Here is a 15,112-nt window from a genome sequence, read left to right as displayed (position 1 = left end):
GTGTGTGTGTGTGTGTGTGTGTATGTGTATATATGTGCTCAGTTGTGTCCAGCTGTTTGTGACCCTGTGGACTGTAGTCTGTCAGGCTCCTCTGTCCATGGGACTCTCCAGGCAAGAATACTGGAGCGGGTTGCCGTTTCCTCCTCCAGGGGATCTTCCTGAACAGGGATCGAACCCATGTCTCTTGTGTCTCCTGCATTGGCAGGCAGTTTCTTTACCACTGCACCATCTGGGAAGCCCAGAGGGTTGGATAGACTATAGTTTTTCCACGGAAATCTCAATGGACTCAGGCAGGCAAACTGGAGGTGATTGTGTTGTGTGTTCAGGAGCAAGGAAGAACTTGCTCCTGGGTGGTACTGATACTCAAGCAATGAGTGAAGCTCCCAGGTTGCTACTGTGGCCACCACCTGGTCCAGACTCTTGAGTGGATCGTCTGCAGTTCTATGAACTTGAACTTGCTGTGAGTCCAGGAAACTGGTCAACTCTTCCCTGGGTTCAGGGTTAGCATGCCAGTGAGAGTAGTTTTAGCCAATGTTTGGTTTTTAGACCAAACCTAATTTATAGTTTTGGAAAAATAAACTGTGCTGGGGGTGGTGGAGAGTATGAATTACTGGGCAAAGGACAGTAAATTCTTTTCTCATCTTTCACGTGTTGCCCGCCTCCCTCCCCTCTTGGTCCACAGTTCCAGAATTGGATACAGTGGTTTGGTTACTGAATTACAACACCAGCCTTGGAAAGTTCACTTTTCTTTTACCCCAGAGTATTGTGGCTTGCTTTGTGTTCATCTTCACAATTTTATTTTTGTTTTTAGCATCTGAAAACTTGGCTTGCCATCTTTGTTTAATAACAACGGTTATATGTATGTGTATGTACGTACACACACAGTCGCAGACATCTACATCACTGTTGAATTTCTTCCCTGCCCTCGCTGTTATCTTTCCAGTTTATCATACTTTTGGGGATTGGGGGCAAGGGAAGGGGAATGCGATGCTGAGCTGTCAGAGCTATTATATTCTGAATTTTCATCATCCCTTTAGACCATCAGTTCTTTGGTTGATTCTGATTCGCATGTCAGTGCTTTTTCAATGATTTAGAGCAGGATAAATATCTTCCCCAAATGATGGTTTCAGACAACAGTAACTTCTGTCCTTTCCCCTGTCTCCACTCTGGGCACTTCTCCCCTTTGTGGCCAGACTCAGGATGCTGGGGGCATAGCAGGCTGACCTTTCACAGCATCAGAGGTTGTGCAGAGTCTGGGTAGGGGTGGGGGCAGGGGAAGAGTTGCCAGACTTGCATCTTGGAAGCCAGAGTTTCCTGGTGAAAATCTTCAGTTGAGTTGCATTCCTTCCTAGTTCGTAAACCTCAAATGAGGGCAGCTCATCTGACTGTTGTTTTCTGGGTAACTTGAATCCTTGAACTCCTATTTTCACTTTCTTAAATTATCCTGGTGTGGATATATTTGCTGTTTCCAGTTTTGTTTTGTCATAAATTTGTTTTGTTTCAGTCATAAATCTTCCACGTATATAGTAAAACCCAAGGAGTTGGCTGGCTTTTTGGTTCCATCTTCTGATGTCCTCAGAGTGATGTAAGTCTTAGAAGATGTTGGTTACTAGCAAGAAAGCTGAGTTTGCTTTAGAAACACAGTACTTATTTTGATTGCTTCTCCATAAGACATCAAAGCTACATTCTTTTGCAGCTCTTCCATGATGTAGGGACCAGCCTCCCCTAAATGTTTAAAAGCACAGACTTTTTAAAATAATTAATTAATTTTAATTGGAGGCTAATTACTTTACAATATTATGGTGGTTTTTGCCATACATCTACATGAATCAGCCATGGGTGTACATGTGTCCTTCCATCCCAAACCCCCTCCCACCTCCCTCCCCATCCCATCCCTCTGGGTTGTCCCAGTGCACTGGCTTTGAGTGCCCTGTTTCATGCATCGAACTTGGACTGGTGAGCTATTTCACATTTGGTAATATACATGTTTCAATGCTATTGTCTCAAATCATCACACCCTCGCCGTCTCCCACAGAGAAGTCCAAAGGAGTCCCAACAGAGTCCAAAAGTCTGTTCTTTACATCTGTATCTCTTTTGCTGTCTCACATATAGGGTCATCATTACCATCTTTCTAAATTCCATATATATGCGTTAGTATACTGTATTGGTGTTTTTCTTTCTGGCTTACTTCACTCTGTATAATAGGTTGCAGTTTCATCCACCTCGTTAGAACTGACTCAAATGTGTTGAGTAATATTCCATTGTGTATATGTACCACAACTTTCTTATCCATTCGTCTGCCAATGGACATCTAGGTTGCTTACATGCCCTAGCTATTGTAAACAGAAAAGCACAGACTTTTATTTTGTCTTCAGTACTTCTATTTTTTCAGCTTGGTGCCCGTTCCCCTCCTCCCCACCCCAGATAGTCAGCAGAGTGTCCCTCCTCCTCAAAATAAGCTGCTCCATCCCATGAACATAGTGAAGAGGCTTTGTTGGTTTGCAGTTGAGCTTCTAGTATCTCTGTATCTTTGGCTGCATCTTTGGCTGTGTTTGGATTTCAAGCAGCTTCTGCCTGCAAGGTGGTAGCAGCCTTGGGCATGACTTGGTACAGTCAAAGCTCTAATGAGGGCAGAAACCCTGATGGAGTTTTTCTCAAGACCGGATTCATTCATTTTGATGTTTGTCTTTGGCTCTAAGGAGGTTTGGGATTCCAGTTTCTGAGCAATTTATTTCCTTCTTTATAATCTGCAACTGTAAGTACAGGTATCAGTACTAAGTGGAGAAGTGTAGATTTTTAGATCTGAAAAGTACTGAGAGAGCTTTTTAAAAATTTATTATTTTTTTTAGTTTATTTTTAATTGGAGGATAATTGGTTTACAATATTATATTAGTTTCTGCTGTACAACAGGGTGGATCAGCCACATGTACACGTATATCCCCTCCTACTAGAACCTCCCTCCCACCCCTGAGAGTTCTTTTCAGACATTATGTTTAGTTCTGGTCCTCTTTCTTTAAATTATATTTAATCAGAGGCCTGGTAGGATGACTGAGTAAATCAAAGAAGTGAGTAAAAAGTGTGTGGGGGTGTCAGTCTTAATGGAAGTCTGTTAGTTCACACGGGGGGCCCAAGAACTGGAAATAAGTGATTTTGTGTGCATGGCAGGACAGGGACCAAAGCCAGGCTGAGAAATCAGGTTCCCTTCATTAGAAACCAGGGCACTGGTTACCAGGGGCCATGGAGAAAGAACTGACCCAGCAAATGGGCCCAAGGCAACTGTTTGGGGTGACAGAAATTTTCACATCATGATTGAGGTATCACTGCATGGCTGTAATATCAGTACATACATGGCTGTATGTATTTGTCAGAATTCACTGACTTGTAAACAGAAAAGGGGTGAATTTTGTTGTATATAAAGTGGATAGAAATTGTAAGAGGTCTGAACTTCCCTGGTGGTCCAGTGTGTAATGGAGTGTGTAATGCTTCACACTCCCAATGCAGGGGTTCCTGATCTCTAGGTCAGAGAGCTAGATCCCACATGCTGCAGTGAAGACTGAAGATTCCCCATGCCACAACTAAGATCTGGTGCAGCCAGATAAATAAATAAAATTATTAAAAAAAAATTATAAAGGGTCTCCTAAAACATGTTCAGGACTTTTTTGGGGTGAGAGGAAGGGAGATAACATTTTTTTCCTGCTTTTTAATTCAGTGTAATTATATCAAGTGATTCTTCTAAAAATATAAAAAGAAAAGAATCAGAGTCACTTCTTTCCCAATCTCGTCTGTTTTTCCAGTTGGCAGATTTATCATCCCTCTGAACTCCTCGTTGCTGCTGTTGGTTATACCAAGGCTTGGTGCACCTTTTCTGTCAAAGGCCAGATAGTAAATATTTTAGGCCTTGGAGGCATTTGGTCTCTGTCTCAGCTACTCAGTTCTGTTATTGTATCTCAAAAGCAGCCAGAGACAATATGTAAACAAAAGAGCGTGGCTGTGTTCCCATGAAACTTTACCTCTCAAACTGGGCAGTGGGCTGGATTTAGCTCATCAGTTGTATTTGCCAGTCTCTGAGTTACACCTTTGTTCCTTTCAGAGAAACTCAGGGTGTTTTCTCCATTATCAGCAGAAGGAGGAACGTTATAGAAAAGTGAGATTGTAGAGGTGTTTGGAAGAGGACAGTTCCTGAAAGTCTTGGAATGCCCTGCTAAGCTCACAGATTTGGATCTGTTGAAGGAAAGTTATGATCAACCTAGACAGCATATTACCCACTCCAGTGTTCTTGTCTGGAGAATCCCAGGGATGGGGGAGTCTGGTGGGCTGCCGTCTATGGGGTCGCACAGAGTCAGACACGACTGAAGCGACTTAGCAGCAGCAGCAGCAGAGCATATGAAAAAGCAGAGACATTACTTTGTCAACAAAGGTCCATCTAGTCAAGGCTGTGGTTTTTCCAGTGGTCATGTATGGATGTGAGAGTTGGACTATAAAGAAGACTGAGCGCTGAAGAATTGACGCTTTTGAACTGTGGTGTTGGAGAAGACTCCTGAGAGTCCCTTGGACTGCAGGGAGATCCAATCAGTCCACCTAAAGATCAGTCCTGGGTGTTCATTGGAAGGACTGATGTTGAAGCTGAAACTAATACTTTGACCACCTGATGCAAAAAGTTGACTCATTTGAAAAGGCCCTGATGCTGGGAAAGATTGAGGGCAGGAGGAGAAGGGGACAACAGAGGGTGAGATGGTTGGATGGCATCACCAACTCAATGGACATGGGTTTGGGTGGACTCCGGGAGTTGGTGATGGACAGGAAGGCCTGGCGTGCTGTGGTTCATGGGGTCGCAAAGAGTCGGACACGACTGAGCGACTGAACTGAACTGAAGCAGAGGATGGTTTTTGCTCAGGTGGCCTTGTGGAGGCTGAACTAAGGGGAAGAAGGGACTGAACGTGGAAACCAGTTTCTAGATGAGTGTAGAAACCTAGGCAGCTGTGACAATAAGATAAGATGGAGGGGCTCTAGTGGAGGGGCATTCAACATTGAGATGGCGAGAATTCAAAGGCCTAAAGACTGGAAGTCCTGGGGATGAAGAATCTGGAGGAGGAGGAGGGGGATGGCTCCCACTTTCTAGCTTGGACAACTCTGTAAGTCTTGGAGTCATTAACCTAAATGATGAAAGTGGGGGAGAGGCAGGCTTGATGAGAAAGATGAGGAGTTCCGGTTTGAATTGTGTTGAGTTTTAGATTAGTTAAAAGAATTTGGGAGGCATCACTGTAGAGCTCTGTAGCTTTCAGATTTTTTGTTTTTTCTTTTTTGCCACAATTCACAGCATGCGGGGTCTTAGGTTACCCAGCCAGGAATTGACCTGCACCCCATGAAGTGGAAGCACCACTAGCCTGCCTGGAAAGCCCCTGTAGGTTTCAGATTTTTGATCGTGCTTTCCCAGGGCACACATCAATAATACATGGACACGTAACTATAAGTAATGTACACATTCTGCTGGACTAGCATGCATATTGTGAAACCTAATATAAGAAATTTATTGTTCAGCAGCTAAGTTGAGTCCGACTGTTTGTGACCACATGGACTGCAGCACGCCAGCCCCTCCATCCTCCACTATCTCCCGGAGTTTGCTCAGATTCATGTCCATTGAGTCAGTGATGCTATCTAACCATCTCATCCTTTCCCGCCTCCTTCTCCTTTAGCTTTCAAGATAAGAAATACGTTGAGTTGGTTCAGTCGTATCCAACTCTTTGTGACCCTGTGGACTGTAGCCCATCGGGCTCCTCTGTCCATGGGGGTCCTCAAGGCTAGAATTCTGGAGTGGGTTGCCATGCCATCCTCCAGGGGATCTTCCTGACTCAGGGATGGAGCCCTCGTCTCCTGCATTGGCAGGTGGATTCTTTACCACTAGCACCACCTGGGAGGCCCCAATATAAGAAATAGGTACCCAAAAGGGTAGGAAATATTTTTTTTAGAAAAATCACAAAGCAAATACCTGTTTAATGTGTGATTCTTCATTAGCATGAGATGTGATGCTGTATTTCTCTTAGATTTGGTTGTGATTAGATTAAAAGCATCAGTTCACCCCTTGTAATAGTTAGCTTGTGCTTGTGTTACCTTCAGGGTGCAGTTCATTCTGCTTTTCATCCTTTTTCAGATCAGTAGGGGAAGACAGAGGATCTTGAGCCGAAAAAGGGAAGTCTTGGCTGTAGTTTCTCTCCTCAAAGCGGACACGGGATATTCTGATAGGGGAGAAAGAGGATGGCTTGGGAGGAAATTGGCTTCTTCCATGTTGAGAGGGAGGAACTGTGCTTCCATCAGGGGCCTCGGCAGGTGCAAAGGCTGGGGGTGCCCTTTTGTCTCAGCCTGTCCCTGGGGCTGAGACAGGCTGGGGCCGGGGACCCTCTGCTGCAGCGCTTGCACCTGGACAGACATCTCCTGGAGCAATGAAATACAAAGAAACTAGAAGGGACAAAAATAACCATGTGCATGCCCAACCGGGGCAAGTTATGGGCAATAAGATACAAAAAGACCAAAAACTCCCACCTGCTGCTTCTGAAGAGCTGGGAGCAAAAGCAGGGTATTGCACTTGTCCCCAGCAGACAGCAGCACCAAAGTGGTGGGCGAACCGCCTAAGCCTCCCCTCCAAACCACCCCTGGACCCGCCCCTACCCTCCCTCCATATAAGGAACCAGCTTGCCCGCCTTGGGGAGGGAGCAAGGGGACTTGTTACTTGTTTTTGCTCCCCTTGCTGCAACAGGGGTCCCAATAAAGCCTCTCCTGAATTTCTTGTCTGATCTCTTATCAATTTCTATTGATTAAGGAGGCCAAACACCAGGAATCCGCAACAGAATTACCTCCCTTTCTCCTTCCTAGAGACAGTGGTTGTTCTTTTGACTCATTAAGAAAGGCCAGTGGGTCAAGGGCTTGTCTGATAAAGCAAAAAGTATCCCTCAATCTTTAACTGAGCTAAAACTCAGTATACCCTGTGTTTCAAACATGCTGTTACTGCCTAAACTCAGACTGCTGTGGTTAAACCACTTGTATCAACTAGCTTTAAAATTAAGGCCAACAGATCTTGACAAAATGGGGTGACAAAGAGCAGTTATTCCAGAAGGATAGAGTTGGGTGGTAGGTAGTGTTATTACCTCTCTTTTACAAGTGAGCCAACCGGGTAACTTGCCCCAGGCACCCAGTTAGCAGGAAGTGGACGGAGACTGGACTCAGGCTCCTAGCCACTGCCCTCTTGGCTTTCTGATATAAATCAGAGAATAGTATTTTTAAAAATCATGAGATGTTTGTTTTTTTCCTTTTTGCCTTTGGGATTTCTTTGAGAGTGTAGGATTATTTTCAGGTTTAAGGATAGGGGAGGGAGTCTGGGTGTCTCTCCCTGCGGCTTCCATTCTCTGGGAACCCTATCCTTTTCCTTCGTGGTTCTTTTTACATTGAATTGTGTGTTTAATTTAATTTGTATAAATGGAATGTCTTTAATCTAATTTGGTGTAATTATGTCTTTCTCTCAGCCCTGCTGGACTTTCTGTAAGTTCCTTGAAGCAAAGAACTGGTAAATAGATACATTTGACAAATAAGTTAAAGTGCAAGGTGTATTACAAATTCTAAAACTGGTTTATTTTAAATTGGGGATTTTCCCCTCCTTTGTGGGATTGCATAATAGTTTGATTTGGCTGTTTGTGAGTGTTTAATTGTATTCTAAACAATAGGATAACTGAACAATAGGCCATGATGTATTGGAATAATAAAACTGGAGACAATACTTTTTGAAACATAGCATATTCAATATATGTGTCCCTTGTGGGGAAAGTCTTTTTATTTTTAAAATTTTTTATTGAAGTATAGTTGGTTTACAATGGTGTGTTAGTCTCGAGTGTGCAGGAAAGTGATTCAGTCATACATATATATGTATGTTTCTATTCCTTTCCAGAGTCTTCTCCATTGTAGGCTATTATAAGATATTGAATATAGTTCCCTGTGCTATACAGTAGGTCCTTCTTGGTAATTTATATATAGTACTGTGTATCTGTTAATCCCAAATTCTTAATTTATCCCTTCCCCTTTGATAACTGTAAGCTTATTTTCTTCATGAGTCTGTTTCAAAGTTCATTGTATCATTTTTTTTATTCCATGTATAAGTGATATCATTTATTTGCTTTTGTCTGACTTACTTCCCTTAGTATCTCTAAGTTCATCCATGTTGCTGCAAATGACATTATTTCGTTCTTTTTTATGGCCAAATAGTATTCCATTGTGTGTGTGTATGTGTGTGTGTGTGTGTGTGTGTGTGTGTGTGTGTATCACATCTTTAGCCATTTGTCTTTTGACAGGCATTTAGATTGCTTCCACAGTGGGGAGTCTTTAAGTCACTCTAGATTCTGTATTTGGGTAGGTAACCACATGGTGTTTCTACTTGATAATTCTACTATATCTTGGGGATCTTTTGATTAGTTGAGGTCAAACCATTTATAGTCCTCCAAATCCTTAAGGAGATTCTGGACCTTTCGCAGGCAAATGTTCTGCTGTTTTCTTCACTTCCCTCTTGTCCTATCCAGAAACGTCTTTACATCTCTCATATCAACCTTCTTCTTTGTGTCCAAAATATTTCCTTAATGCTCAGAAGCTATTTCTGAAATCCTGTTTCTTCAGTGGAACTTTTCACAGTTAAAAGAGAAGTCTGGCCTCATCTTTATTTCTACTTACTATTAAGGGATGAAGCTTATGAACACCTATGGTGCATGGGTCCTTCACTTTAAGTGTAATAGACTTGTTTATTCTGCACATGAGAAGTAATGTGAGCCAGTCTTATTCTCGTATTTTGAGCAAAGAACTTGCTTGGCACAGTAATTCTGTTGGTCATTGGGCCTTGTTTATTTTAGGAAAAAGTTTATCACATGTGGATGAACATGAAGTAAAGTATCATTAGGTTTGTGTTGGTTTGTTAGAGCTGTCATAACAAAGCACCACAGACTGGGTGGCTGAAACAACAGGAATTTAATGTCTCCAAATTCTGGAGGCCAGAAGTCTGAGATCATAGTATTCGCAGAGATGGTTCCTTCCGAGGCCTCTCTTCCCGGCTTGCAGAGACCTTCCCCTCTATGTCTTCACACGTTCCTCTCTGGGTGCGTATGTCTCCTCTTCTCCTGAGGACGCCAGTCATCCTGGGTTTGTGTGCTCAGTCGCTCAGTTGTGTCCGACTGTTTGTGACCTCATGAACTGTAGCCCGCCAGGCTCCTCTGTTCATGGGATTTTCTAGGCAAGAAGACTGGAGTCGGTTTCCATTGCCTTCTTCATACTGGGTTTGGGCTCGCCCATATGACCTCGTTTGACTTCTTCAACTCTTTAAAAACATTACCTCCAAGTTCAGTAATGTTCAGAGGTACTGCCAATTAGAACTTCAACATATATATCTTGGGAAGATCAATTCAGCTGTAACAGGGTTTAAATGTTTAATATAGTTATCCTAAACATTTATGACAAATTAAACAAAAAATTCCTTTTAAAGCTTAAGAGCAGGCAAGGAAAGAGAACATTCTGAAGGAGGAGAGGGTGTAAGATATTGAATCAATCTGGCTTGAAACTGGCTCAGTAATTTAGGGTAAAATTCATAGTGATTAGTCTTTCGTTCATACTTTCCCACTTTTGGGGGTCAATGAAATGTGAAGTACCTTCTCAGGACCCCTAGGTTTCCATGATTCTGTTTTAATAACTGGAATTAGACCTTGCTCCTTATTTAGGAGCAAGCTTGGAGAGGAATTTTTATAGTCCATGTTTGCTGGGTAGAATGCAAAAGGACCGGGGCTTGTGTCAACAAGCCTTGATGTTAATTTGGGCTCTTTTCTTCTATACGAGGCTGAAGAAAATGGCCAACAAAGTCGTTCTCTTGGCATTGTACCAGCTATGTAACTGTGGGCAAGTTACAGAACTTCCACGAGCCTTGATTTAGTCATCTGTGGAATGGGGACAAAGTTTTAAGGAGGCTCTCCTGTCTCTTGGACTGTCTTGGACTGTTGTGTCCTGCAGATAGACTCTGCCCGCTTGCAGACTGCCCTGGGTACCCTGGATGGCCACCCTCCATACCTGCTGGCTGGTGTGGCCTCCATTGCCTGCGTGACACATGCGATGGAGGCCACCCGGGGCTCGAGGCTATCAAAGTGGAGGTGTGTTTATATCAGTGCCATGACCTCGCTGCCGTGTGACAGAACTCTTCTGCTAGATAGATGTCTCTTCAGGGAGGGTGGGTTAGTTCTGACTAGTTACCATAGTAACTAGTAACTAGTTACTACTTACTACTAGTTACCATAGTAACTTGTTACCATAAAATTAATTTTTTCTTAGTTTCTTCTTCAGGTATTTGATAGTCCCAAATGGTTATTAGGACAACTGTTTTCTCTTTCTACATCTTATCAGGAGGCAAATGGTGAAAGTTTTTGCCACTTTCAATACTTTCAAAATAGTGGGGCAGAGATATCATTTAACACATTTTGATTGCTAAATGGACTCTAGATTTTGAGATTTGTGAACTCTAGTATTGCCAAAAGTAAGTGCCGGACTTATGTATACTTTCCTGGTTCAGAGTACCCACATAGAGAGCTTTCGGGAGGGGTAAATGAAGCGTGTGTGTGTGTGTGTGTGTGTGTGTGTGTGTGTGTGTGTGTGTGTGTTTAGGTGGGGAGGGGGCAGCAGCATGCCTTCCATATACTTTGTTCTACTTAAATTGAGTTTTCACCCTTTGTGTGGGATTGAGTTTATATAAATCTAGTCTTTTAAAACACTCAGATGGCTTTTATTATTAGGCTTAAATAGATAAACTGATTTCATGTAAAATCTTCTAGTAAAACCATTAAAACATGTTGACCGGAGAGTTCTCTATACAGGAATAAAGAATCCCAAGTTCTATTAGGCTTACCTATTTTAATCATTGTATAAGAATATTAAAATACAGCACTGTTGGCAGGAGAATTTGACCTGGAAAAATTCCATAAGCGAACCCACTGAACACTGTCTTTGTCTGGCTCCACTCCTGATACCTTCTTCCCTAGATTCTATATTCATCAGAACTTTTCAGTTGCAAGAGACAGAAATTCAACACAGATAAGCTTAAGCTAAAATGGAAATTTATTTTGATGTAAGTAAAAATATTCTGGGGTTAGAAGTATCTTTAAACAGGATTAGATCCAGGGAAACATAGGATATTACGGGGGCATCTTCTTTGTCTCAAATGGATTTATTTAAAAAAAAAAAAAAATCAGAAAAATGACTCCCAGAATCTCCAAGACTGTATCTTTATGACTTCTAATTGGAAAAGAAGAAGGAGACTTTGTCTTCGTTTGTCCACGTAACAAATATCAGGGGAGATTTTGATTGGTTCTGCTTGAATCACATGCTCATCCCTGAACCTATTACTGGCTGGTGGCTAGAATAGTGTGGCCAGTCACTGTGGCAGAGCATCTTCATTGGCATGTCCACTGGGATCATACGGGCTGGGAGAGGGCTGATGTTCCAGAGAAAGACTGCTTAGCCAACTGACAGATGTGTGTGTAGCACAGATAACTAGCATTGCAAGCCACTAGGGGTTAATGTTTATTCTTCTAGCTGAAAGGGAATGGAAAGGTGACTGTCAAAACGGTGTGGGATCCATCTGAAAATTTAAGCTGTGATTTAAATTTAAAATTTAGATTTAAAATTTGTTTAAGAAGATGAGAACACACTTGATTGTGCGGACAGTCAAATAGCGGAGCATAATTGGTGATTCTGAGGTTGATGTAAATGTGGGCGTTTTTTGGAGTAAGGGAACAAAATGACAATAATGGACTCTTTTGCTTTCTTGGTAGGGCTGGATGACTGCCTGCAACAGTACGTCCACAAGTTTGAACGAGAGAAGATTAACGGAGAGCAGCTGCTACAGATTTCCCACCAGGATCTTGAGGAGCTGGGTGTCACACGCATTGGACACCAGGAACTTGTGTTGGAGGCTGTCGACCTTCTCTGTGCACTGGTTAGTTCAGGAAAAGATGATCTGTACTGCGATGATGGTTTTTTAAGAACCTCACCTTTTAAAATCTCCTTGGTTTTGCTATCTTGCTTGTCATCATTTTCTTAATGATCCACTGAAGTAGAGCATGAGCTGAAGATAATATCAGAAGGGAAGAAAAGAAATAATTTTCTAGGAAGAGCTGGCAAACAATAGCCTGTACCTTCAATCTGGCCCGCTGTCTATTTTTGTAAATAAAGTTTTATTGGAACACAGCCATACCCATTCATTTTAAGTGTTATCTGTGACTACTTTTATGTTACTGTGGCAGAGTTGGGTAGTTGTTTCAGGGACTGTGTAGCCCCTTAAAGCTGAAAATATTTGCTCTCTTGGCCTTTACAGAAAAAGTTTTCCTTTTATGGAAAAAATTCTGTATTCATTTTATTTTCCTATCTTTTATAAAGAATAAAAAGATGAAGATGGTCCTGAATGAACATGTAATCTTCTCCATTGAAATGACAAATGGGTTCTGATTTTTTTGGTGTGTTTTTGTTATGTAAAAATCATTTTTATATTTTACAGATATTTGTGATATTTTAACAACTGATGCTGGTGCTTGAAATATTCAGCCTATGAAATGGCAGCTGGATGGGGAAAAAAAATGTGAACTTAGTTACATTTCTCAGTTGACTGAGTTTTGGCTTGAACATGAGTGAGTTAAATCCAGCCAGGTTCTGACTCTTCACTGCATCTGTGATGTGGGGAGTACTGATAGCTCTTTTAGGTGTGGGCTAAAACCACCTCCAAGGGCATCGTGTTTATAAACTGGTTGGCATAGGGTGGGATCCACGTCAATTGTGGTGCCATGCAAAGGATGCCGTTTCCTTAACTGTCTTGCTTTGGACAAAGTCGGCAGCATTCAGACTGCTCTGCTGTGAACCTGAGCCAAGGGCATATACAATTACATCACTGAGAATGGTGGGAAAAAATGTGCTCCCGATTGCTTGCCATTGGCGGTCTGCATCCCGTTGATTACATAACACTTGCTGCATTGTGCGTGTTCTTCTTAAAATGGACAGAGCCTTGTCTTCTGCTCTGAGATGCCCTACTCTTGTTTAGGAAAGTAACGGGGGAAATTGTGGTTGATGAATGAGCTGCCGCCAGGGAGACGCTGTGGCCAAGTGGTGTGAGCGCTGGCCTGGGAGGCAGGGTTTTGCATTTTAATCCAGGCTCTGCTGCACACTCTTGGCTCTGTGACCTCCAGGGAGACGGCGGTGTCTGTTTTCCCCATTTGTGCCGTGACACTCCCCTAGATGTGAAAGCCTATACTCTGTAGCAGCAGAGTAAGGAGGTTTTTGCTGAGGGCATATGGGACAGGGGTGATCAGTTTCCTGTTTGGAGCCTCGGTAGGAGATGGGCCCCAGCCTCCCTCCTTCAGCCAGCGACCCGTCCAGCATCCATCAATCAGGGAGTCAATCCACCCCAAGGTGGGGCCCCCTGCGGTCTTCACACCTTGGAGGCTTCATGCGTGGGACTGCGTCAGGAGTAGCAGGGAGATTGTCCTTGCCTTCAGTCCCTGGGGAAAGTAGCATGGTTCTTTCTGGATGGGTCCAGCTGCTCCATGGCCTTCTGGCTTGGTTCTGGAAGCTGCCACGGCCCCAGGGCAGTGCTGAGCAGCTCGATCAGCAGCTCTACCAGCATGCCAGTCTGCTTCTCTAGAGCCTGGTGCGAGCTTTTAGACACAGCTGCCCGTCACACAGGATCATGTGCATCTGGGCAAAGAGAGGTCAGAGGGATGGGGCCGGGGGTTCGAGGTCAGGGAGACTTCCTCCCTGCCCTGCCGAGTAAGGCAGCAGAACCAGCATTTAGCTGTGAACTAACATGTGAGTGTTTTGCGCTGCCCAGAAGATGTCCGAGTCCTGTTTATGATGAAAACTTATGTGTTTCATACAGTAAGACATGTTTGAGTTTACTCTTGTTGCACTTTCTGGGAACATTGCTTTTTGGTCTTTTTCTGCTGTTTCAGATCATCTCTTCGGCTTTGCGGTAGTGCTTGGAGGGCAGGTAAATTACTTTGAAATCCACAAGATGGAAGGGGAGGAGGCAGGATGGACTGCAGGCACGTTATGGACGACAAGCGGGCTAATTAACATAACAGCTGCCTCTCTGCTTCCCCTCCCTTCCCTACCTCTTAAAATATTAGACTAAAGTGAACAAAGCTGGAGAAATGCCAGAACCTAAAGCTGTGTTTTATCTCCTACAATTTCCTTCTAATTTCCTTTGTAGACAAAGTTTTGACCTCAGACTCTTTCTGGGCATGTTTCATGTAGCAGAGTGCCAGTGAATGCATTTGACAGGAGGGTCGTGGAAGGGTCTTAAATGAATGTGCCTTTTTTTGAGTCAGGCAGGGTTTTCAAGCATTCAGTAAAATATCTTTAGCCTGGCTATAATCTCCTTTTAAAATATTCTTATTATAATGCATCTGTTTATTATATCAATACTGTGTTTAATCCATTTACACCATATAGATCTTTGTATATTTAAACAAGTGTATATTTAATAAGTGTATATTTAAATAACTTCTTTGGCTTGAACAGTCCATCCCTTGGATAGTTAATATGTATTTGCAATTGTCCCTGGTATTATGAGAGACATTTCTATGTAAACAGTTTAGTGGATGTTGATTTTATGATGGACAGGAAATGAGTAGAATTAGAAGCAAGAGAAGGAGGAAAAAAACAAAATCACTGGAAAATTTTGGAAAGAAAAGGGCAGATAAAATCTATAGGAACCTAAAGTAAGGAACTGCTATTAAGATCCCGAAACCAGCAAGCAGATGGGCCACGAAGAGCTGGTTCTGGATACAGAACAAGAACTCCCTTCTGTGAACACTGGCCTTGGCTGGCTAGAGTGGCTTAGGAGAGTGACTTGTTTTCTGAGGCAGAACCAAGACCAGTTCTCAGGATTGAGCTCAGAATCCAGTTTTTCTCCCTCTGTCTGGAGCCGGGGGTGACTGGGACAGGCTGTAGAACTGCTTTTTTTCCAGTAGCTGCTACATGTGACCGTTTAAGTGAAAATGAATTAAAATGAAATAGTGAAATTCAATTATCAGTCGCACAGCTACATTCCAAATGC

The 15,112-nt window shown here is 42.9% G+C and overlaps 1 protein-coding gene across 2 annotated transcripts in view; it reads left to right on the top strand.

The window, feature by feature from the left end:
* CNKSR3 (CNKSR family member 3) overlaps positions 1-15,112 on the top strand; it is a 102,739-nt gene that overhangs the window by 50,291 nt on the left and 37,336 nt on the right. For both annotated transcript variants that reach the window (XM_061130180.1, XM_061130181.1), the window contains exon 2: positions 11,838-12,001. In XM_061130180.1, the coding sequence (XP_060986163.1) occupies positions 11,838-12,001 (164 nt within the window). The remainder of the gene's footprint in view (positions 1-11,837; positions 12,002-15,112) is intronic.

The sequence above is a fragment of the Dama dama genome, chromosome 26 (assembly GCF_033118175.1).
Source record: "Dama dama isolate Ldn47 chromosome 26, ASM3311817v1, whole genome shotgun sequence".
Taxonomy (NCBI): domain Eukaryota; kingdom Metazoa; phylum Chordata; class Mammalia; order Artiodactyla; family Cervidae; genus Dama; species Dama dama.
The sequence above is the reverse complement of the archived record's forward strand: the minus strand, read 5'-3'. Positions and strand labels throughout refer to the sequence as shown.